This window comes from Cygnus atratus, chromosome 4 (assembly GCF_013377495.2).
Source record: "Cygnus atratus isolate AKBS03 ecotype Queensland, Australia chromosome 4, CAtr_DNAZoo_HiC_assembly, whole genome shotgun sequence".
Lineage (NCBI taxonomy): Eukaryota > Metazoa > Chordata > Aves > Anseriformes > Anatidae > Cygnus > Cygnus atratus.
In genome coordinates this window covers 14,487,405-14,513,171 of record NC_066365.1, presented here as the reverse complement: position 1 = coordinate 14,513,171, position 25,767 = coordinate 14,487,405, and the positions used below count along the sequence as shown (strand labels likewise).

General features: G+C 43.4%; 1 protein-coding gene across 2 annotated transcripts in view; it reads left to right on the top strand.

The window, feature by feature from the left end:
• Positions 1 to 25,767, top strand: part of EPHA5 (EPH receptor A5) — a 199,444-nt gene that overhangs the window by 132,427 nt on the left and 41,250 nt on the right. For both annotated transcript variants that reach the window (XM_035541390.2, XM_035541419.2), the window contains 3 exons: positions 11,294 to 11,418; positions 14,852 to 15,011; positions 19,218 to 19,323. In XM_035541390.2, the coding sequence (XP_035397283.1) occupies positions 11,294 to 11,418; positions 14,852 to 15,011; positions 19,218 to 19,323 (391 nt within the window). The remainder of the gene's footprint in view (positions 1 to 11,293; positions 11,419 to 14,851; positions 15,012 to 19,217; positions 19,324 to 25,767) is intronic.

Below are 25,767 nucleotides of genomic sequence, written 5' to 3'. Positions count from 1 at the left end.
ATTTATTTGGCTGCCCCTGATTCCGCTGGAGTGCTTAGTAATTTGGCTTTAATATTAGAATTCATCAGCAAGACTGATTGGTGTATCATACAGAGTGGCAGGCTTGGCAGAGAAGGAAATTTCCCACGGAGTTTAAAAATGGTCCTTGCCTTTGGTGAATTTACCGGGTTTAGAGTTTCATAGCAGCAGGGAGAAGGGTGCAACAAGTCTTGTATGAAGGAAGGAGCCAATCTCAGAATTAAGAAGGTGAGTGATGGTAGGGAGCAGGAGCACGTACGTTTCATGCATTTTATTCAGGAACTGGGGTTTTGTTTTGTTTTTAATGGCCCATGATTTTTAAAAGGAAGCTTTTGCTTAAATGCAAATAAGATATTAGGCTACTAATGATAGGAGAGGGGCTGTTATGTGTGCTGGAAGCTAACCTGATAAATGCACTCAATAATGAGGATTCTGCTGCAAAATGCTGAGCCCTGTGGCTATGATCCAGCAAAGTGCTGACAGCAGCGTTAGGACTCATGCGCTTAAAGTTAAGCATTTTCCCAAAGCGCTTTGATGGATCAGAGCTGGAGTCCTTATCACCTTGCTGGGAGTGAATTTCTAATAAGTGTTGTGAATCAATAGTATTTATTCTTAGGCTTCACAACTAAACCACTAATGGAATATAGGGAAATTACAGCTATTCTGTGGCACGAAGGAATCTGGCTCTGGTCTTAACCATAAAGTGTTCCCCAGCTTTGAGAAAGGCTTAACATCTTAACATCCAGAAGCCCTAGGAAAAAAAAAAAGCATGAAAAAACACAAAAAACAAAACCAGAGGTATTGCAATACCCCATGGATCTGCACCCCATAGGTAAATGTTCCCCAAGGGATACCATGACCCAACAGTAGTGTTTCACCATGGTTTAAATGCAGCCTTTCTGTGGGGTAAGTCCACATCATCATATCATGCTCCCATCATGAGTATGTCCTTTAGCCAGAGATGGTTGCAGGCTGTGAAATTCGGGCTTCTTGCCTCTTCCTGGCTCTTGAGGCCCTTTGTCTCGGCTCTTTCTCAGTCCTCACCTGCTAGAGGCAACAGAGACGTTTTCCTGAGCCCTAATGTCTCCCTCTCTCTTCCCAGGGTCGGGATAAATTACAGCCTATTTGGGACTGCCTGTGCAGGGCTTACTGCTGATGTTGGTGTAAATACAAGTGAACATATGCTGAGCTTAGCAATTAGAAGTTTTCCAAACAGTAAATTTTGGCCTTGGCCAGTCTTGCTAGGCCTTTTTTTATTATTATTATTTTTTATTTTATTTTATTTTAACTGTATGTAGCTTTATGAAGCGGATTTTGCACAACTCTGCCTATGACTCTGGCTTTGGAGTCCCTGCCAAATATGGATGGGTGTTTGCAAGGATTCAGGTTTCAAGGGCAAAAAAAAAAATACCTGGGCTGTTGCAGAGCATGGTGCTCCTTGTAGCCTTCATTATAATAGCCAGTAGCCTTCTTTATAATAGCTAGTCCTTAAAATTCTTGCTTTTTTGGGATGAGCTGGTGTTCCTGATAAGGCACTGAATGTATTTGTTGTGCGAAAAAGCTGGAGGCAATACTTGTCCTCCCTCGAGGTCATTGTGCTTAGTATTGTACAATTGTCTATGATAAGTCATCTTGGAAATCACATGGGAAATGAAAATAGCAGCAGTATGGAGGGTTTCTCTTGACAACTGGAGTGCCAGCACATTCTCACTCCTGTATACCCCAACAGTGTGCATTTCCATGACCATATTTGTTAGCTTGCGCTATCTGGAGATAAGCTACTGCCAATGCAGTAAGTAAATTCCCAATTACCAATTTTTTTTTAAGCAGAATTCTCATTTACAATTTGTACGATAGCCAGGGAGTTCCTATCACCTGTGATTTTCTCTCATGGTATCTGGTCATATTTTCCTAAAGCCCCGATCCTGCAAGTTTTGTGAATCAGTGGGTAGCTTTCACTCCTTGTTTAAGAGTACATCTTGCATCTGTAATTTCAGGGGACTGAAATTTGCTCTGTGCAACTTGGTAAACAGAAGGCAAATGGCAAGAATCCAATTTATTTTTTGAAATCACATGCTTTCTTAAGAGTCTTAAGACTAAGAGACTTAAAACTAAAGATTATTTAGTGTTTGGAGGAGGCTTTGATATATCATAAATTCCATTAAATATGCTGGCTCTGTTTTGTACAATGTGGTGTGCACATGAGGAAAGAGAAAGTATTATTTACCCCAAAGGATCTGTAATTTACTGCTCGGATCCTGTGATACCTGCGAGTAATCCTGTTGCGATTGCAACGTGCCATAGCTGTGCCATGGTTTATTTTCATTAAGGTAAATGTTTTAGCAGTTATTTGTGTTGTGTTTTTTTTTGTCTTCGTAAAAGCAGTGGTTTTAGAAAGGTTTGTACAGTCAGCAGTGGGGCATGCAGAAAGGAGTGCTGGAAGTTGGTCTACCTGATTTTTCTCTTGAGGCTCCAGTGTGGGCCCTGGGTAAGGAGCGATCTTGGGACTCTGTAGCGGAGAAGCCAGACTATCCTTTGTATCGCGTAAGGGGCTGGGTAGGAGTGAGCCCACCCCCACAAAGGTAAGCACTTCAGTGACTCTTAGCAACCTTTTGCCTTCCATTCTGAAATCACAGGCGCCGCCAGATGTGTGTGTTGTCTTTGGATATGAATGTAACCAAGGATGCTAGAGCGGGAAGGCTGTTCTGTTCTGCATGGGTGCAATGCCCGTTACCACTGAGCCCACAATGGGGTCCCTAAGTGCTCCCTTCATGCTGATCAGTTCAGTAAAGTGTTAGCACAGAAAAAGCAGTTGGCCTGTAAGCTCTGCCCTGAATCTGCTCGGTTCCCTCTGATGATACGGGAAAGCTGAACAGCCTGTTACATTGACGTGAACAGCAAAGCTCTCAGTGACTGCACCTGCTGTCCTTTGAAGAGCACCTGTTGAATGCTGCTTTTGTACGGTTAACACCATCTTTTGATTAAGAGGAAAAGATGTGAGTGTTTTAAAGCTGTGAATGGGAATGTTCTAAAGCTGTAAGTGATTTAAAGCTGCGCGTTTTACTGTCCTCACAACCTAAACATCAATAATCAGTAATCAGTTTGGATACACATTTATGGCTATATGTTTATTACACAAGTGAAGGTATTGAGGATTTGAACAGTGATTTTGTACATGCAGTAACACTGTTGTCTTGCTGGTTCTTTTAACGTTCTTTTAATACAGTTTATGGGACTAACTAAATGTGTCATGGCCTGCATGTTCATACAAAGATTTGCATCAAGAAGCAAATAGGTCTTTAGGAGTGGATAAGTCGATGTTAGCTAGTAGTTGTTAAACAGAAGTTATTTGGTTTCTGTGGTATTTCTTTTTGCTGCTGCTCTCCTTGCAACCTCCTCCAGGAGATGCTCTGAGAAAAGGCAGCCTTGAATGAGGTAAAGATGTGCTCAGAGAGGAGCAGTGATGCTCTCAGGACCTGAGGTGGTTGGTGACTTAGGAGGTTCTGTCTCAATGCCTGTCTTGCTTCAAGCTTTTTTGGGTGCCCCAGGTCACAGAGGCTGGATCTATGAAGGCATTTCAGTTCCAGCACCCACTGCTCCTGCTTGGAGATAGACACCAAAAGCATCAGTTTGAATCACAGCCTGACACACTTGGACCAGATTTTCAGTAACTGAGGCCGAATTTTCAGCAGTGCAGGATGTGGCTGATGTTCTTCCTTAGCCAACAGCACCCAAGGAGCTGCCAGCCCACCCCAAGACATACCTTTCTTTCTCTCCTCTGGATCTTTACTGCACTCACTCATCATCAGTGTCAACACAGTGGCTTGTGGTGCTGAACTGTAAACCCAATCAGTGTCATAGCTGGATCTATCACTAAAATCAGTCAACGTGGGTGATCTTGAAGGTCTTTTCCAACCTAGATGATTCTATAATTCTATTTAGGCCGCACCTTGAGTACTGTGTTCAGTTTTGGGCCCCTCGCTACAGGAAGGACATGGACATGCTCGAGCGAGTCCAGAGAAGGGCGGCCAAGCTGGTGAGGGGTGTGGAGAACAAGTCTTACGAGGAGCGGCTGAGGGAGCTGGGCTTGTTCAGCCTGGAGAAGAGGAGGCTCAGGGGCGACCTTATCGCTCTCTACAGTTACCTTAAAGGAGGCTGTAGAGAGGTGGGGGTTGGTCTGTTCTCCCATGTGCCTGGTGACAGGATGAGGGGGAATGGGCGAAAGTTGCGACAGGGGAGTTTTAGGTTGGATGTTAGGAAGTACTTCTTTACCGAAAGGGTTATTAAGCATTGGAACGGACTGCCCAGGGAGGTGGTGGAGTCACCATCCCTGGAGGTCTTTAAAAGACGTTTAGATGTAGAGCTTAGTGATATGGTTTAGTGGAGTACTTAGTGTTAGGTCGGAGGTTGGACTCGATGATCTTGAGGTCTCTTCCAACCTAGAAATCTGTGTCTGTGTCTATAAAATTCTTATTTTTACAGTTTTATCCTAGTCTGCTTTACTTACCCACATTAGCACATGCATACACACACTCAGTTTGTGCTAGCACAGGGGGAATTACAGAAGAAATAGGGTATTTGGTCCCAGTAAATCCCCAAACTGTAGACTTCACTGGCTCATTGCAACCCCAGTCTCAGCTAGGCGTATATACTGAGCTGTTAACACAGATCAGATGTAAGAGATGAAGCATAATCCCCATGCTAATGCAAATTGCAGGCAGATTGCTTCTGTTATCTCTCCAATGTTTGTGAACTGACTTTATTTTTTCCTCATTTTCTCTACCTTCTAACCCTGAACACTTTTCTGTAGTGAGGCTGCTTGAAGGCCTCAGGTTATTAGTGTCCACAAAACCACAGCACCCATCCTGCTCTCTCGGCCTTTAACAGAGGTACTTTTCTGTTATTTTAGGTCCAAGGACTAGAAGTCTAGTGAGAAATCACTTGAGGAAAGCTTTGGCAAAGAAACAACATGCTCTCCAAACAGAGTTGGGCAGCAATTTGGCTTTAACCTTGGACAAACCCAACGTTGCAACCAGCTGGGAGGCGGCAGGGAGGTTTGGGAGCACCTCAGCTCCATGACCAGCTTAGGCCCCAAGTCATGTTTTGCTGTCGTGCTCAAGGAGCTGCCTTTAATCTTTCCGGGACCGGGGTGGGAACCACCTGAAAGATTGCCCCTTTTTGTGTGAGGTAAATCTGGTTGCTGGTTAACCACAGACTCGTGTTACAAAAACGGGGCCCTGCCTTTTGTCAGGGCCATCAAGGGTTTGAGTTGGGTTTCCCTCCCCATGTGACAGCATGACCCCTGCAATTTTAAGGCATACATCAAGGCGTCTCAGGTTTTCGTGTTCAAAACAGAGACTGTGAATTGTTCTGAGACCTGGCATTTACCTCAGGTGTTCTTCTTGGGAGGTAGAAGATGTGAGTAAATACTCTATATTTCTTGCCAAGGAAATTTGAAGATTGCGTTCTTATTTTGATGTTTGATGTGTGAAAAGAACCTGCACGAATTCTCCATTTAGTCAAGGGATACCTTCAAAAATCATTCGAGAGGAAGATTTCCATACCTGAACTGTGTTTTAGGACTGGTCTTGTGTTTTGCAAGGTGTTCAGATTTAATCCTGTGGCAAAAAAATTTACTCCTTGCCCTGTGTAGGGCCTGTGCATTGTTGAAATCCCACGTAAGATCTCGGGCAGAATTGAAATGGCATTAGGGACCTTTAATTTTCAGGACCCGGTTTGCAAAAATACTTACAAGCAGCTGCAAACTGGGGTCTGTCCAGTTCATGTAACTAGCCAGGAGTGTTTCATTACTATTTTTCCTCAGGGCTCAAAGAGTTTTTAAACCCATTATCAGGCAAACTGAGATTCACTTTGGGATATTAAAAGTATGAAAAAAAAAAAGCATGAAACTCAAGTTATGATTTAAAATGCTAAGTTCTGACCCAAGTGGAATATCCGCAATAAAAGTACCCTTGGGGAGCCATTGGGTTTTGAGCTTTTCTAAAAGCGTATTGTTTCTATACAGAGGTGCAAAGAGGCAATACAGGGAAGTCTTCCTGTCTTCCTTTTTGCCACTATTAATTTCAAAACAGAGTTTTTGTTTCTACTACATATAGTGTATGTACCTTGTTTAAAATGAATCTTCTGCTTGAAGCCTTCTGCAGTTTCCCGTGCCTGTAGTGTGGTTCTTTGAATAATGCAGGTGGTGCTCCAACCTCTGAAGTCATCAAAGGTCTGAGAAAAATATCACTAATGTCACTAATTAGAAACTGTGAAAAATTTCGGTAAACCAGGCATTTGAAGTGGAACCTGAATTACTTGTCTTGTGGCTACTCTTCAGATACATACAGCTTTCATTTTCTTCAGTTAAACCTAGCCTTATGTGTGCGTTAATGATAGCATAACTATTTGTTTAAATGATGACAGGTGAAGGTACTGATTTAATCACCAGCATGAATTTGACTTTTAAATCTCCTGGCATAAACTCAGACTGCAGAAGAAACATGGCATCAGCTGGAGAGAGGAATCCCAAGGTTTATTGAGGGGTCTGAAGCGTTAGATCCCAAATGCTTGCACGTACGGGAATGTAATCAGGTTAAAAGAAACTGCAAATGCATGTAAAATAGACATGAAAATCCATAGCATAGATGCTTATGAACCATGGTGGCAGCCAGGGTGGAGATGGTAGTGGCAGGGTCCTTCCTCTTTGTTCTTTCCAAAAGAGACTGAGGCATCAGCAAAGACAGAAAGCTGGAGAGCCAGAGGAAGGAGAGGTGTCTTTGCTCGTGTAAATCCGCATCTCCTCCTGGGCTTCCACAGGTTGCTGCTGGTGAGCATCAGTCCTGGCCCAAGTGGAAGCTGGATTGAAGGTCCTGGACTGGTGGCTTGTTTTTTGCAGCGAGGGTGATGCGAGCTAGTATTTTGTGCTCAGTTTTAGCCACTAGTTAATGGAAAAGCACACTGTGGGGGTAAGGGTTAGATGGGGAGCCATTAGCTGTTGTTTATGCCAGAGTGAAAAATACCATGGCAAAAATAATTGGACTGGAGAGAGCATTAGATAGACCATGAGATGTAGAAACTGGATTATTTGTTTTATCTGGGTGCAGTGGTCATTCACCTGATAACATTAGTTTCTCTTAAAATACAATTAACATTTTATTCCCATAAGCATCATTGTTTATTAGATGTTAGTGGGACACACCACAGTATTTTCTAAACACTGTTTTTGGTGCCTGGATGGCTCATTCAGTGCTAATGTTGCTCATTACCAAAGGTTGCAGAGGAAGAATGTCCTAAAAGGTCTATTCCTCATGAAATCATCTCCTGCAGTTATTCAAATGTGACTAATGATGCATCTTCTGCAGAGACTTGAATTTATTTATTTGGTATGGCCACTTATTCTCCTTAAAAAATGATAGAAACAAAATTAAAAAAAAAAATAGAATCAGTCTGTCATTTTATTTGCTTCCTGACGAATTTTGGTCTCAGGAAAGCAAAATGTACATTCGCAATTTCACACCTAGTTACATCTTCTGTTTGCTTTCATCACATGCATGGCTGTTTTCATGGATGGCAAACATAAACATAAATGATGTAATATCCCTCTTTGATTTTGAGTGTTTTGCTTAGAAATTAATGTAAAGTGTGCAGGTTATTTGTAAAGCAACATGTAGACAATTCACTATGTACATCCACTCTTTGTAGTGTCAAGGCAGGGATTTGAACAAGACTTCTGTCTGCTTGCATAAAACCGTAGGAGATTACAGCTTTACATGTCTTGACTCTTACGTCAATTTATTTTTTTATGCATTATACCCCAAATGGAACTTCTCAGTGGCTTGGCTTCTTTCTATTAAAAGGATGCTGCCCTTGCAGAAGCAGTGACCTTTAAAAAGCAAGTTTCAAGTAATCCCTTTATTTTCCTGAGATCATATAGCACAGTATCCACTTGCAGGCTTTTAAGATGGAATGATTGCAGGCTTTGTCTGCTTTCCCGGATTGGATTACATTTTGTTTGACAAAGAAAACTCTAAAATACTTATACCTTCCTTCTTGGGTTCGGAACATTGTACTCTCCCTGTATTGGGGATGCAGAGTAGTTGCCGTATCATCCCAGCACCACTGGGATTTATTGAATTTACTTAATTGGCCTTTATCTCACGGTTACACTTTAACGCTTCTTTTGAAGGAGATTCAAAAAGGATACAGTTACTCCTTTTCTAATTTACTTTGAGAATTCGGTTGCTCATTTCCTTATCTTCCTTTCTTTTCCCGGTAGAGCAGAATACTCTGCATAGCTGCAGTTGAACATTTGAGGCTTACATACCCAGAAATTTAACTCCATGAATCTGCTAACTAGCAAAGAGAAGGCCTGTGGCAACACACACTGTTTTTTAAAGAGGAAGCTCTGTTTTAGGGGAGTGTGGAGTCTGAAGGACGCTTTCAGACAGGCAGTGGTGCATTTCGTGATGTGCTGTGCCCATGAAGAAGAGAGCTGAACTGCCCCGAGCAGCCCAGGGAAGGGTTTTGCAGCAGCTGAAGCATTCAGGAGCACTTGCATCATTGTTGTGTTTTTAATGCACTTGTGAGCCTCAGCCATACAAACACTTCAGGAGATCTCAGTAAAGCAGACAAAAGGTTGGTTATTTGCTCAGGCATTCCTGATGCTGAGGATTGCAGTTTGCACCTTCGTGAGAGGCATTTGATACAAGAGAGGGCTGGGATCTCCCCAGCTTGATGTCTTCCTTCACTGTACTTGTCAGGTTTGCGTCTCCTAATGGCACTTTGAAGAGGTTTAAAGCTCAGTTTCGACTTTCCCATTGCACCAGACCTCTGCTGCCAGCTAGGCAAGCCTGGGGTAGGTGTTGCAGGTCTACGGGTGTCAGAGAACAGTCCCGGAGGGATGCAGGCCCATTTTCCTGGGTTCTTTTGTGGCTCCGTCCCCCTCTGGCATCCAGGTGGCTCACGATAAAAGTGCTCAGTATCTTCTATTTAAATAGAGAATTCAGAATTCAGAACTGCCTGTTATTTGGTACCCCCACCCCAAAGTGCAACTTTTTTTTTGATGTGTGTGAAAACCACATAGCTTCCCTTGCATTAGGTGGGGGAATTCATCCTATTTTAACAAATTCACTACTCGCTGTGTCCTCTCTGGGCTAACACATGTGACAGTGCACACATGGCACAACTCATCTTGCCATGCATGTTCCTGCACAACACTCATTTAGGCTTGTGGACTAATTAATGGAATGTCCTGTTCCAGATTAGTGGATTGAGTTTTGTGTGGTTTTCTTATTAACCTTCACACAGTCCAAGAAATTGTGGAGGACATTAGTTTCGAGGGTAAGGTGACTTTTGCGGATGAAAAATTGGTGGTGATCACCATGTGGTGCTTACATAAATAACACAATCATCATTCAAATCAAGGTGGTTTTTACCTGCTCAGCGGAGCAGTTGTGAGCACAGTGGTATACGAACAGCCCAAAAGCTAGCGTGTCCGTGCAGCTGATGCCAGCTCTCCAGCAGCAAACAATATGGAAACGACCAACACCTTTCAGGATCCTCCCAGAGCCAAGTGGGTGAGAGATTAGTAAACAGGAGCGAGAAAAGCTGGGAATGAAAAGAGGCTGAAATGCAGAAACTTGGTTAAAACAAGAAAGCTCATTACTAGCCTTCAGGGTTTCCAGGGATAATCATCTGGAGCTGTTCCCTTACTCTTTCTGGCTGAAGATCAGACTTGGCAAATTTAATTTGTTTGTTGTCTTTATTTTACTTAATTGCTTTGGGGCTTTTTTGAGCATTATGATAATTAGCCAGTCCTGCCTATAGGAGAAGTAATTTTTTTTTTTGTAATTTCAAGTACATTTGGGGAAATAAAATGGATTCATTTGCTGCTGATCTTTACGCTCACTTCCCTGTATTCCCACAAAGGCCTTTGCCATCGATCTCCCCAGCCCTTCTCTAATCCTTGCTGAGACCTGGCCTGTCCAGAGGGTGATTGGAAGGCTTTCGGCCAGGCACGGGCTGCTTTTCCTCTGGGGAAGCTGTTCTTTCTTCCTCTGTAGCTACATAGAGAGCCTGGGCCCAGTAAACTAGGCACGATGAATTTTTTCCTATCCCATTTTCTTTTCACTTGGTGTTGCTTTCCTCATCTCTGGCATGAAATAACTGGGGTGTTGTGGTTGCATTTCCCATAGCAACTTTTACCAGGGAGCTGGCAGGGATGGTAAAAAACAAAACAAAACCTTGAAAAGTCTCTGCAGTATCAGACTGAAAACAAGGAAGCAAGCCTGTTTCTTATGCACATGTGTGCTGCAAAGGGCAGATAACCTTTGAGGGCTGCATCTTAAAATAATAAGCAGAGCTGTACAGCTGCTTTCATTCCACGGTCTCCCCAAGCACCCTGTGAACTTCTGTAACACCCCGGTGATATTTATGGAGAGCAATTGAATTATAAAGATCGTAATGGCCTGCTATCCTGTGCGGTGCTCCCAGAAAGAGAGGCTGAAGGATGCCTGGACTTTAGCTAGTGTACAAACAGAAGCAACAAATAGTTAAGGAGCCCACATAACCACAGGGCTTCTGTACCCGCTACAACACACACCTTCAAAGCAGCCAAAGGAAAGCAATAGGTAATCGATACGTAATTCTGTTGTGGTAATACTGCTCCGTGACACATGTGAAAAGTTGCTTGAAAAGACAAGGTGTGGGGTTGATGTATTTGAAAAATGCTTGAAAAGACAAGGTCGAGGTGTAAGTGGGTAACATTAGTTCATGTTAGCGCTTTGCACGGGTGGGCGATGCTGGTCAGATCCTCAGCTGCTGAAAATCTGTGCGAGTCCACTGCTTTTTCTGGGGTCATGCCACTTTATACCTCTGCCTTGCTTCGTTCAGAGCAAGTTCCTCCTCTTCAATCTCATTTCTCCTTGCCATTTGATCAGATGCTGTTTCAAGTTTTAGGTAAATCAACAAACAGTGAAATCCAAAGGTTTCCAGAAACGCCAGCAGTGGCATGAGGCAGCTCCCCGGCATTCATTACAAACCCTTTAAGGGACTCAGCCCTTAACCTGGGGGAAATCATTACTGCTCTAATTCAGACAGTAGGTAGCATGATTATTTATTTTTAAAAATGGGCAAAGACCACCCAGGTGAAAACAGCCCCTACCGATCTGCAGTAGCTAAGGATCACGTTGTGTTGGGGAGTTTGAATTCAGAAGGGGCAGGCCATCTTACTAACCATGGTTTTGTCTGTTCTGTTTTTCTCCTTGTCTTGCAGCACCTTCTCCAGTCAGTAGTGTGAAAAAAGGGAAGATAACTAAAAATAGCATCTCCCTTTCCTGGCAGGAGCCAGATCGACCCAACGGCATCATCCTGGAATACGAAATCAAATATTTTGAAAAGGTGTGACGGACTGATTGCTGAGCATCCCAAGTACCTTCTCTTTACTGTCCTCTTCTTTTAGTTATAATTATCTGAGTTGTGGAAGGGAATGGAGCAGTTTTATGCATAAGTCAATGTCACATTGATTTTGCAGTAAATGATTAGGAAGAGTTGAAATGAGGGTGTTGTTTTCCATTAGTGTGCCACTTCTCTTGAACAAACATGTTAAATCTGTGTGTCAGATTCCTCTCCAGCCTTATCACGTTGAGGTAGAGCACGCTCATTTGTTAAAAATAGGAGGGCTTGGGGATTAAGCTTCCACATCCTCCCAGAAGTATCAGGCTGTCCCTTGCACTTGGTATTTCAGTTCCTAATTTGGTTTTGCATCCCTGATATGAGGAGAGGAGAAAGATTCACAGACAGATTGTGTCTGTTCTGATGTGAAGAAGGGCATCCTGGCTTTTAAAAGCTTGCTTCACTTTTCCAACTTGAGCTCTCCACGTAATGAGAAACACTCTCTTCCTGCAAAGCTCGTCTCTCTCAGTCTCTGTTTCAAAGGGTGACCTGTTCTCTTCCTGAAAAAATAATACAGTTTAAAAAAAAAATGGAAACAAGTGCGTTTTGTCTAAGTAACATCTTGTGAAGGATGTAACTGATCTAAGATTTCCAAAAATGAGGTCTGCAAGATTCGTCCGAATAGCAATTTCTGGACTTAACTGGAACCGTAAGGTGTTCTTTTTTTCTTTTGAAACAAACACACTTTCTACCTAGAAAAAAAAAAAAAAGAGAAGAAAATAATGAAATTGAGTCACAATTCTCTCTTTTTTTTTTTTCTGAATTTCTATTTTAGAGAAGATCTTCAATTAGGTATGCCTGTTACCTAGGTGAAGTCACTCAGCATACAACCACTCTGGATCCTTGCTCCTCCTCCTCTTCTTTCTTCCTCCCTGGGAGCGACCCAGTCCAGCAGTCCATGCTGACAGGGAAAAGAGATTTAGAAACTTTCTGCATTGAGATAAAATCAACTTTTTTCTTCCTGTAGTCGAGGGAACTTGGGAAGGGGCATGAGTGGCTTAAATAGAGCTGAGCTCCCAGCTTTCTGCCCAGAAACCTACAGCGGAGAACCAGCTAGAGTTGCCAGCAGCCCAGATTTTGGGCAAGGCAGTGCTGACTAGCTCAGCCTTTCCTGGGGACCTGCTGTGAGTCCCGTGGGGAGATTTGGGGAGAGATGATCTTCATTTTCCAGCTGGTGAGGAAGAGTGGAACCAGGTCCAAGAGCCAGGATTAGAGGAAGAGTGCAGGATCTGTGTGCAGTGTGACGTGCTTCTTGGGATGCACGGGAATGGCACAAAGCTGCACTAGGGGAGCTTCAGACTAAAAATTAGGAAAAATTTGTTCACAGTGAAGATAGACAGTGGAACAGGCTTCCTAGTGAGATGGATGATGCCTGTCAGGGTTCAAGAGATATTTGGGTAACGCCCTCAATGACATGCTGTAATTTTTGGTTAGCCCTGAAGTGGTCAGACAGTTGGATTCGATGATCTTTGTAGGTCCCTTCCAACTGAACTATTCTGTTCAGTATGTTATTTTGGGGAAAAAAAAATGGTTAATACCATTTCTTGAAATGAAAACATTGCTATTGCAAAATGGTGGGATTCTAACAAAGCACAAAGAGTCAGTATATGCTTTTGCTGGAGATAATCAATTATGGATTCTTTTATTAACTTGTTTGAATAGCTGTTGTGGTACACTGAATCCTTCCCTTGGAGTGGCCTGGGAAGATATTAACCTCTAGAAATGTTAATAATGAGAAAATAATTAAAGCAAAAAAATCCATCTGTTTGTTTGTTTTGCTTAGTTTGTTTTCAAACAAATGACAAGGTTTTCAAATGTTGTATTTGTGGTCCAAAATTATTTTCAAGTAGCTTCACTAAATAGTTCTTAAAGTGCAGGTCATTCATGGGGAGGTTGCTACAGCCAGTCTGAGTTTATGCTGTCTTGATTTCTTTGTTTCAGGCTGATAGCAAAACTTGGTGGTTTCTGTAGGAAAGCTCAAGTGTTAAAGTGTTTGCAAAATCAGCAGTGTATTGAAAACCTAATTGGGCTGACATACAAGTAAAGATGTGAACTAATATTCGCTTACTGCTTTTTAACTATTCATTCTGTTATATTTGGGATGTCATCCTTAATCCTTCTTGTTTGTTGTTACTGTCATTTATATTCTCTTGGGTTTGGGCCCTTTATAACAGTAAATTCACAATGTTCATTTCCAGGGGATGAGAATGATCGATATTAAATGTTTTGGAAAATTGAGGTTTGTCAGATCACATTCCTTTAAGAGAAATCACTCCTTAACAGGAAAAAAAAGGCAGGTAGAAATAAATGCCTCCGATACAGTCTCGCGTAGCTACAAGCTTCAATGAGAAAATCTGTAATCCTACATTTGGAGATTCCCAGGGCCTTAGCCAGGCATACTGCCTATGGAAAGCTGCCCGTTAAATAAGAAAGCAAAAAGAAAAATCAGTTCAGATCCTAATAGCTGTGCAGGAATCTCAGTAAGAAATTGTTAAGAACTCCTGCTTACCTCATAATAATTTAGATCTGAGAGGATATGGTGAATAAAAAACAGTTTCCCAGTTTGTAGCCCTTAATTTATGAGCTCTTGTCAAGATTATGTGTTACAGTAAATAATTCTAAGAGTAATTACCAAGCATTTGAGTGAAATTTTAATCAAAGAACTGAAACTCTTTCGCATTAGAACTGATTTAAATGAAGATTTATTTCAGCAAATTTTCTTCAAGTTCTTTGCTTCAGAAGAATACTGCAAAATTAGTTATCCTCCTAGAGTTTTAGTTGACTGTTCCTGGCCAACATCTAATTCGTGGTTCTAGAAACGCCAGCATAAAGTTGTATAATTAATAATATAGCGTTCTCTTTTAGGACTAATTGCATTGCATGGAAGTATTTTAGGTATAAATCAAAATCCCTCTTTGAGTCTATGAAACTATTTTCCATTTTGCCGTGCCTTGGGATTGATTTTTGATTGTAGTTTGAACGTTTCCATCGCCCCAGCTATGTCTGTGCCAGCTGTGCTGCCTTTTAAGACAGCAGTGCACATCCAGAGCAATGGAACGCTGTTCCTGCTTCAGGTGCCATTTTCATCCCCATGTGTTGTCATTTACAGTGGAAAATACCTCCGATCTCTTCCATGCCTTACAGAATCATTGGTTATAAAAGCTGCAGGGCAAGTGAAAATCAGTTCTATCATTTCGTACTGTAGAAAGGACCTTCAGAGTGTTTTCTGGGGGGGAAGAGATCCTCAAAAGTGCATTATTTCATTCATTCTTGGTAACTTTGGTGTGGGCATTAAGAGTCTCTTCCATGAGAGCCACTGTTTGTGTGTTTGTGTGCTTGAACCTTTTTTTTCTGTGTTTTCTGGGGGGTTTGGGAAAAGGACCAGGAGACGAGCTACACCATCATCAAGTCCAAAGAGACGATGATTACAGCAGATGGCTTGAAACCAGGCTCAGCGTACATCTTCCAGATCCGAGCCCGGACAGCTGCTGGCTACGGTGGCTTCAGCCGAAGATTTGAGTTTGAAACCAGCCCTGTGTGTAAGTCCTTTTAATTACTGTCAGTCCACATCTCTGCAATGGTTACCAGCAAGGAGGCAGTGGATCGATACCTTTGCAGAGAGCTCTGTCACTCTCATGCTCTCTCCCTCCTTCTGGCCTCCTCCCTTGACTTAAGGAACATCATGTCTGTATGCTGGGCAGGTTAACACATCTGTGCTTGCTTCCTCGTCTCACGTGGTGGGGCAGGAGGTGAAGCACCAGGAGTTGAGGCTCCAGAAATTCACAGCATTCACTGTTTAGAAAAATCCTGTATTTGTGAGAACTGTTAGGGTTGAACAGTTGCTGCTGTCATGCCACTGGGTGAGGGAAGATGAGGATGCCCCCTTTCTTACACCTGTGCAATGCCAGCAAACTGTGCTCCACATAGGCAAAGGAGGGCATCGGGAGGAGAAGGGTCAGAGGGCAGGAGGAGGGAGAGAATGAGAACTCCTTCACACCTCTAAAGGCTGTCTGCAGTCGATGCTGAGCTCTCTTAAGTATCTGTTGGGGGAAAAGCCTCCTTCTCCTGGAATGGTGCCCTTTTGTGAGGGGAAGAACTTAACCAACATTTGCATCTTTTGCTTACTGTCAAGTTGAAAGACTGCTTCTGTTGGTTGCCAATGCCACAGCCTTGAGGAAAGGAATTTGACGGGTGATCAGAAATGGCAAAAATGTGCACTGCAGGCATAGGACTTCGCTTGGCCTGTTACAAATTTGTGGAGCTTGAGGGGTTTTTTTGTTCTTTTAATGAATGCGATCATCCAGGTCTGCATGCTGGAGCAGATTCTGAGGCTGGGTGAACTCCAGAGAAATGCAGAGGCCCAGCTGAGCTTTCTCGTGGGTTCAGGCACAGCTGTGGGGAAATTCCTTTTGTCCTGATTACCAGATTTTCTTGCTGAGGTCTAAAGATGTCCTTCAAAAATAATGTACTTGAGATATCTATTTCAGTTTGTACAACTGTAATTTATTAATCTTTTATACTGTTTGGGTAGAAGAGAAACTTTATGGTGGAAATGCTCCGTTTAGTCCTGTGGAAAAGAGCCAATTGGTTCCACATTTTCCTTAGAAATATAAATTCATCAATACTTTCATTACTGTTACTCTAGTCCATTTAAAATCCATCGTCAGCTCTTTGAGAAAAGGATTGCTAGTTGTGATTTCAATGAATGCTACCTTTGAAGCCGTAATAGGTTTTTAAAGGAATCGCTATATAAGTACAGATGCAACTGTGGAGCCAGTGATTAAACTAATACAGTGCAAATTGCATCATGATGCAAGCATTAATGCAATAAGAATGGTCTATTTAATCTATTTCTTATTGTGTTAAACATTAATCGTGTCCTATAAGTAGCAACAAAATCATGTTATACTGAAAATTACTCTATATTATACTAGGGAAGTTATGCTTGCCATTGGAAAGTTTCTAGTTTAGAGTAATTTGAGTAACAGTGTTCCAGAATATTAACAAAATATATTAAATACATGCACGTTTGATCCAGTGCCATCATCACCTACAGCCCTAGTCCAAAAATAATGACACTTTCTCAAAGCCTCTTGTGTAAGTATCTGTGCTATTCGGGGTTTTTCTGAGGGCATCACTTGGTAATATCCGAAAACACTTCACAGCACTAACGTCGTTTAGTTGCACCTGCCTACCAGTCTTTTCAGCCCTTTTGAGACAGAGAAGTAGGTACTTCTCTGATGGTAAAGAACTGATGTGTAGGCAGGGGAGTACTACGTGGTCCTCAGTTCAGGAGTTGGGAACTGTTCCTCTTTTGGATTAAGTGTGTTGGAATAACACTGTGGCTGAAGGAGCATTTAACCAGATGTTTAAATGCTTGGCAGAATTGAAATGCAGCGTAAGCCTCGCTATCTTCCGCAAATGCTGTTCCATTTGACATTTTAGACCTTTAAAAAAAGCGGGATTTTTGTCCCCCAAGGCCATACGCAAAGTAAATCTTAGTGCCAGGAGAGTGACAGAGTGACCAGCCTCCCAACTGCGTTCCTGTGTTCCCGCGTCCCAGAGAACCAGGCACACTGAAAGCAAGCACAGATTGAAATCCCTGTGCAGTGTCAGAGTTCAGATCTGAAACTCTCAGAGAGCCAAAAGAAATAATTTTGATTCAGGCACAAACAGAAACCTTTCAGTGACTGGTGTGAGAATCAAGCACTCACCCTCCAAAATTGTTTGGACCAAGCATCGTGTTGTGTTTTCAGTTCCTGTAAATTTCTTTTTGATATGCTTGGAGGAAATATCACAACAATTGCTGACGGCTGCATGATCTAAGCATTGTACCCGAGAAGTGGAGGGGTGAAAAGAGCTGGGACTTGTTCTGGATTTTTCTCTTTTTTGAAACTTTGGGTTTGTTTTATGTACTGTGCTGTTCAGCAAAGCACTATGATGCAGCCAGATTAGCATTTTTCAAAAGATGTTTTTAGTTGGGTGGGAGCTGTTGTTGGATGTTATCCGCTTGCTGCTGCCCTCCTTTTTAAGAGCCACAGAGCTTGTCTCTGACCCTGCCAAAAACTTTTTCTCCTGGATTAGTGAGCTAATCCAGCTGATCACCTGGGACGGAGCCGGAACATGTCACCAAGGCGAGGGACAGTAATGCAAGTTCCCCCCTTCGCATGGCAGCAAGATCCCAGATGGGTTTACAAATTCGTGCTCTTGTGCTGCCGTAGATCACGGCAGGATCCATCGTATTTCCCCATCCCTTGAGCTGTGCAGAAAACCACCAGAGTAATAGCTTAATGTTCTCCTTTAAATGTTTTTCTTTTTAATTACTTTGTCAAGAAAGTAATAAAACATCATCTTAAGGAGCTTCTATAAATTCGTGAGGCTAATAAAATCTCTGGATGATGGCACGGGTTTGGAGCAGTTAACATTAAATATTTAATGTATTGGGCCAGTCATTTTGAAATCATTTACTGTTCTTGAGCCCGTGCTGCTTGCAGTCGAGCACCAGAGAGCTCCTGTATGAAGAGCTACTTGAAACCTATTGTAGATGAATGTTTAATGTCTCACCTTTCCTTCTTTCTTTTCTTTTAACAATTCATACGGGGCTATATTCAGTTATTTTATAGCCTCCGTAAAGTTAATCCAGTGCTAAGGACCCCCTTTACTTCAACTGTTGAGCTAAAGGCCATCTTCAGCACACAATCTATTCCTGCCTTGCCGCTTCCTCGAGTGGCTGCAGTTGCACGTGGGGCCAACACCAGGGCAGGTGCTCCCGAGCCTCAGCAGGACCTATAATGAGGTTTCTCCCCTACAACAGCAGCACATATGGAGCAGGTTTCTGGGGGAGGAAGCTGGATCTGTACTCCAGGGTGGTGGCGTACAGCTAAATGGCTGGCAGTAGAGGTAGGAGGGTTTGGGTTCTGCTTGGGGAACCCTGTGTGCAGAGCCCCAGCGAGAGGTGGGCTCCCTTCCCTTGAAGTGCAAAGCAAATAAGCATGGTACAAGTGCTGTTAGCATCTCAGTTTTTCAGGTTGCAGGAATCTACTCACCTGCTCTTACTAAATATATGGCAAAACCCGGTTCTCGAACAGATTTCCTGGCCTTTCTGCCTGCGTCTTTATCACAGGACTCATCTCAGTATTTTGTCAGAAGGGATCTTTACAAGGCATGAGCAAGCACAGTTATGCTTTCCTTAGCACATAAAAAGACTAAACAGTGGATGTGTCTTAGCAGATTCCTATTTTACAGAAGGCACTTTCTGGCCATGTGATACAGATGCTACAATGAGTTCGGTTTAAGTTGTTCATAGCTTCTTGAAGCACAGATAGTGCTAATCGTCTCTGATCTTATTCACATCTCCTATTCAGTAACAGCAGCAACAACATTCCAGAAATATTTTCTCTATTTGGTTTTCGTCTTTTATCCGTGTGATTTCTAATGTAGCTGACCTGGGAAGGAGAAACTCCAGCCTGCAAACTCAAAAACTGAGTTCTCTAACTCTGAGTTTCTGATTCAGTGATGAGATGGGATTTTGTTTGGTTTTTGGCTTGGTTTTGCATGTGTTTTGGTTTCTTTCCACCCATTTCCTTTCCAAAGTAGAAACAGACAGCAAAGGGGGAAAGCACAAACCATAAAAGAAGAAATGAACTGGTAAGACTGAAACTTCATTGGCAGCCTAACAAGAAAGACCCATGCGAGTGCTGACTGTAATTTTAACCTTAATCTCCATTTTCTGTTTCTCATCTCAGCAGTAGCTGCATCCAGCGACCAGAGCCAGATTCCTATAATTGTTGTGTCTGTAACAGTGGGAGTTATTCTGCTGGCTGTTGTTATCGGTTTCCTTCTCAGTGGAAGGTAAGAAAAGAAGCTGTGTATTTACACTTCTCCAACTTTTGTAATAACTTTTATCTGACCAGCTGATTAGCACGATTTAGGCAATAGCAGTGTGTGAACAGAGCTGACAAGCAGTGGTGCTATAAAACAGCACGAAGGTGGGCTGATTGATCTGTTTGGACAGGCAGGAATTGCAAATGTGTGCTCACAGATGTAGTTCACTTCCCAGTGATTTTCATCTCTGTGTAGACCAGTCCTGATTGTTAGGCTTGATTCTCACAGGAGTCTTTTCACATTCTTTGAAAAATAAGCAGAACATGTTGTAGGTAAAATATCCTGAAGCCTACATATTTGCATTCTGACTTTGTGATGAGCTTTTCTCACAGAGAAAACTTGACTTCAGGAAAACACTTGTAAAGAAAAAGAGAAGAATCCCAGCCGAATGGCCAAATGCCCTAAGTTTGGTGAGGTCTGGATTTCATTTTTCACGTGTAGGATGCTAATGTTTTCCCCACATGCTAGTAAATTATGCAGAGAGATCCCCCCCACAGAGGGAAACACTCAGCTTCAAACCATTGAGCAATCCCATTGACTTCTCATGTGCTTAAACATAGGCAAGTGATAAAAGCCTGGGCTATACAATCTTTGACAACTCTAATGGAAGTTGATGGAACTTGTTGGTGAACAAGGAATTGTGGTATTGGGGGAAAATCTGGCTTATGTCAGGATCAGTTTGTACGGCGTCTCTAAATTTGTGTAGCAGCCAACACATGAGGCAGTTTTTCATACACTACACGCGTATTCTTCAAAGTCAGTGAAGTACCTGTCAAAGCACAGTACATTTATTTTAATGTCAGCAGTCAAATAGTTCAGTGTCCTTCATGCAAAGTAACGTGAGGTGCCGTGCTAACACGGCATCTATTGATAATTTGTTTTCAGTGCAAAATAAACATTTATACTTGTAAGTACTTATACTCTCAGCCTTGCTTGTATGGCACAGGTCTGTCTTGAGCTTGGGTCTAGCAAGGTGACTATAAATTACAAGATGTCCTAAGTGTTAATTATAGTTACAAGATATTTGCAGAGGAGCTGCACTCATACTGAACGTATCGGCTGAGGGTGTTATTTCACAGAGGAGTTAGAAGTGTTTGTCTGTGAATGCACCGGGGTGAAATCTAGCCGGGCTGAGCAGCTCTGTTCCCAGGCATAAAGCATCTGTAGAAGGACAGTTATTTCCTGTCTTAACAGGTAAGTGGCTGCCAGACTCCACTCAAGGTCAGAGACTGAGATGCACGCTTCCAACTCAGCCATGCAAGCTCCTGTTATCTGCTTTGGGAGTCTTGTTGGGCTTAAAAATAGGAAATTCAATGCTCTCGTCTGCGCAAGAAGCATGCAGTGGCATTGGGCGGGGCATGAATGGCGACACACCATTCACACCCATGGCTCCAGGAAAAAGTTTTTTCCAGGAAAAAGTTGCTCTGTAGGCAAAAAAACTTGGCTCCAAACACTGTAGGTTGGAATTCAAGTCTCTCCTTAAAGCCTGGAGGGTTTGGGTCAAATCCCTGCTCCAGTTGAACAGAGGGAGGGATGTGGACCTTGGCCTCCATCAGCCTCAATGCATGCTTGTATCAATGCAAACAGGAGGGAGCACACGTGACTGTAGGAAAGGTGTAGGTGTAGCCTGGCACCTCTGCAAGGAGTCGTCTGTGGATGTGAATTGCAGGTGGAGGGACACATATCCCTCTGTAGCTGTAAGAAATTGCTGTCGTGTGGCAGCCAGTAGCTTTGGCTCTTGGCACAGGTTTCAGAAGTGCTCAGGGTCCCTTTGGTGAGGACATGCCCTTGCAAGTGGCCTTTTTGCTTCTACCCTGGCCAGGTCCAAGCAAGCAGTTGCAGAGCCTGAGCCATTTGTCAGCAGTGCTAGTTAGTTGTGGCCTTCTGTCCCTTGCCCAAATAGGCTTTACAGGATGTGCTTCCTCTTGGCTTTTTATCCCTTGATATGTTTATAAAAACCCTGGTCTGCTTTGGCTGGAGTTTTATCCCCTCCTCTTCTGCTGCTTTAATCCTCCTACCTTGTACTCTTACCTCCCTCCATGGACCTGCATTGAGCTGCAGACTCCTGGGAGCTTCCCCATGGTGCCATGCTGGCTGTAGAAGGGGCAGGCATAGGGACTGGAGGACTTTGCTGGTTCATGTTTGCTCCCTCTGCTACCTGGATGGAGAACTGGCCAAAGCAGGCTTATGGTAGGTCTTCCTGAGGACAAGCCTGATGAAGGAGTGGTTAAGGAAGATAAACCTTCCTTTGGAGCAGCTGCCTTTCCTTCCTACTTTGACATGGGCCTCATGGGTTGTACAGTCTCCAGGGAACAAAGGAGGAGCTGAGCTCGTAGTCCATTTTCACCTTTTCAACCCTTCTCCTAGACTGGGAGGAACCCAGTCCCTCAGCTGGAGGCTGTGGAGGAGCCTCCAGTGCCGAGGTTTGGTCTGTTGTTAGAGAATTAGCTTCGAAACTGCAGGGCTTCTTGGCCACTTGGAGTTCCTGTGAATTTTAAAGCCCATCTCCTGTGTTGAGTGACTCTTCAGAACAGAAAAATAAACCTCGGAAAGCTGACAGCCAATCTGAAATTAAACAAAGCAAAACAAAAAAATTGCTCCTGATTGGAAGAAGCAGAAATGCCAGTGAAACGTGTCAGTCATGCTGCTTCGCCTTGGATGTGATTTCAAGACAATTCATGGAGCGACTCTCATGCTGTGACATTGCAGGGATGATAAATGCGTTCCAAGTCGGAGGATAATCCCTTTCTGAGGCTGTTAACCTGTTTCTGTTTCTGGAAGACTTTTCTGTATCTTCGGAGAGGTTGTGTGTTCCAACACGTGGTACTAGGGAGTTAAATTTCCTTTTCTGTTTCTTTCCTGTAATTATTTTAGAAAAACAGACATTTTGAACTCCAGGATTTGCTCCAGCTGGAATCACCACGGCTTTCCATGCCGAGTAAGCTGTGCCAAGTCCAAGCTCTTCTCTCTGAATAATGTAGGAGGACAGGTACTGTCCAGCAGCAAAGCTACACAAGAAACCCTCTCAGGCTGCAGCAGTGAGGGCACAGCCTGGACAGTTCCTGTAAATGGGCACCTCAGCTCTGGCTTCATGCTGCTCCCAGGCACCCTGGGAGTCCCTGGGCACCTCAGAATTAGGATATCGCTCCCTAAGGTGCTGTATGGCATCTCTTTGTGCCTGTTCTCCCACGTGCTGGGCAAAAGCAAGCATGTCAGGAGGCAGGGCACTGAGAGCACTGGGGAAACTGGAAAAACAGAGCAGGAGCTTGAGCAGCCCTGCAGTGAGGAGGGGGTCCTCCCGATGCTGGCGGCTCAGAAGGTAATTTCTTAGTGTAGGACTCAGGAGTCCGCTGGCTCTGCGGGCTTTTTATTTTCTGCTGGGTCCCTGGAGGCAGACATTTCCACACCTCTTCCTTTTCTGCCTTCAAGTATCTCTGCAGTCTCTCGCCTCTTTTGAACGAATGTAAATAACAGCTTGGCATTTCCCGTTGGCAGCTGGCCCCAAACCAAAGGTCAGCTGAACGTTAGTCACAGTGGCATTTCCACCAGCCAGCGTCCATCTGTGGAAACACGCTTTGTTTCTGAAGCTGGAGGTTCCTGGGAATTTGAAACTGAATGCGCTTTGCCCTAAACAATTAAGCTGCATTTCAGAGCTGATTTACTTGCAGATGCTCAAGAAAACTCTTCCTGTAAATAATGCGTCCTCTGACCAAGGTCATAAATGCTGCTAAGCAAAATAGCTGGTAACTGTTAAAGCCTCCTGCTCTCTGCATCAAGGGCATATTAATTATATAACAATCAGGATTACAAATCAAAGAGATTCGCTAAATCAGACTAGTCTGAGCGAAAAAGAAAAGTGGATTGCAAATCTATTATTAAACCAGATGCAAGCATTGAATTAAGGAACGTGGAGTTATCATCTTTCTTTTCTTAGGATTATGTGTTCTCAAAAGCACAATGCATTTTACAGATACAGCAAAGCTAAATTTTGCTTTCCTCGCAATGCTTGAATTAGTTGCCACTTGCGTTGTTGTTCCTAATTGAAGTATATATTAATCTAAAGTAATTAGACTTCTGTTTCAAAGTGTCAGACAGCGCCACCAGCAAAGATCTGTGTGCTACATCTTACAAGGGGAAGAAGGTGGCACAACCGTTGTTGTAGTACCAGCCCCTGATTTCTCCAGACTTCAGCAGGAGGCTGGGTGCAGCCCAGCCAAAGCAGGTTTCCATCAGTCTGTGAAGGAGATCCACAGCTCCAGAGCAGTTTTCACTGTGTTGTCCTTCAAGCCTTGTTTCCAAAACCGAAGGGGTCTAAAGGTGAATGTTAAGAGACTGCCGTTCCCTGCGGTCCCCCAGGCATTAGAGTTTTGTAGCATTAACCAAAGTAATGGGCTTTTAGAGAGTAAAATGGGAACGCTTTTAGGTCAATGCTAGGCATGTTTGCAAAAGCTGCTCAAAATAACTAAGTATGCTGCGTATCTGCATTTATAGCCAGCTACCCATTATGGGTGACTTTTCAGTCTAAAGTGGTCTTCCAAGGAACCGGACAGAGCTTTTTATAGAACTTCAGGAAAAAATACTTGAAGGAGTGGAAACTGCCCCTCACCCTGTTCTGTGCGTCCATAGAAAGTCTCTCCTGGCAAGAAAGCAGCCTTTCGAAAGACAAAGCAAAGACAAATCTTTCCACTGGGGCATTGGCAATTAGAAGCTTCTGCACCAGAGTATCCATCCTTGACCTTAGCTGATTTAGACTTTTAAATGTCAGCCCCTGCGGTGGCAGAGGGCTGGTTTCTGTCCACAAATATGTGCATCTCGTTAAAAAATGACTTTCAGAGAGGTTGAGAGGATCTGGGGGGGGGTGTGGTGTGGAAGGTGTGCTGTCTGTGGTGTGGAAGGTCTAAATTGGAGGAATTTTTCCACAGTCACCCCCATCTTTTTCCAAGATGTGACAGGGCTTAAAATAGTTCGGTTTTTCAGTATTTCCGTAGGAAATGGGAGACGGTTCGTAGATAACATTTTTCATAGAGAGAATTTTTCCTGCATGAGTCACAATTTTTGTTAGTTGTGGCTTTTTAAAGGATTGTTATCTCCATATTCCTGCCTGTTCTTCCTTCTTCCTACAGGACATTGTCTCCCATGATCTATAGCCATTTTATTGATACTGCCTGCTGCCAAATATCCCCTGTGATTCACCTGACAACAGGAAGGATTTGGTTGGAGAAACTAGTGCTCTGCCAAGTCAAGTTTCCCATCCACCAAGAACAGGCAGGGTCTGGTGCTGCCTGTGTTCAGGTCAACATTTTTCCTATCCCCATCGTGTTAACAGGCTCTTTGCTCTTTAGCTGTATGTTTTCCAGGAGAGAGGAGTGTCAGCAGCATTGTTATGCAGCTTCCATCTCTGAAAAAGAAGCGCTCTGGTCCCTTCCCCTTCTCCACAGGGTGATGCCAAAGCTGGTGTGGAGATCTGCCCAGAGTCCCTACATCTTTTGTCCTGCCTCCAGGCTACCTAGGTCGGCTCAGCCACTTTACGTGCTCCAGCACCTTTTCTTCTTTTTTATTCTGAACACTTCTGGGCTTAGTACTTTGATACAAACACAGAGCAAGCCAGTTTGAGTTGCTGCAGTTTAGAGGAGGGTTTAGGGACCCAGGCTAATCTGCTTTCCGATGACTTTGGCTTGGACAGGAGGTGAGATTTGACCAAGTCTGTAATTAAGCTCCAAGAATTTCTGAATTATTCCAGCAGCAGCCAAGGGAATGAGACAAAAGGAGCGCTATGAACAGATAACTGGCTGGTGTAAGCTTTGTCTGAGCAGGGGAAATGTGGGGGAGAGTACAGCAGTTAGTGACAAAAGCTCCTCATCCTCATGCAGATGATGCATTTGATGGCATTGTGCAAGTTTTTTGTCCACTTGGACAAGAGAACTGGGGTGCCTTTCAAGCTGAAAATGGGAGTTTGACTTAAGTGGTAGCAGCTCCAGGCTGCTGCTGAGCACTAGTGTTTTAAAGTGGGGTTTTACGGTGTCTTCTCTTGGCTGTGGAGTGGGTAGAGGATGAAGAAAAAAAAAAACCAGGCTCTTGTCCCCCTGCACTTCTGAATATGTGAACATTTCACCCTGCTTTGGATGCTAGAAATAGGAAACATGACCCCTCCTTGGAGGCATACCATGTTGGGGCACATAACCTGTTTTCCAGATGAGAGGCCGTCTGTACTTCCTCCTGGCTTAGACATAGTGGAGTGCAATGCAAGGGATGCTTCTACGTGCAGTTTCTTTCCTGGGAAGCATTTGCTCTCCTTCACTATAGTGATTGCATATGTATCATCTCCTTGGGCTTCTGCCTTCTCAGTTACAGGAGACATATATTCCTAGCAGTACCTTATAGTAGAAATATATTCCTAGGAGCTGACGGTAC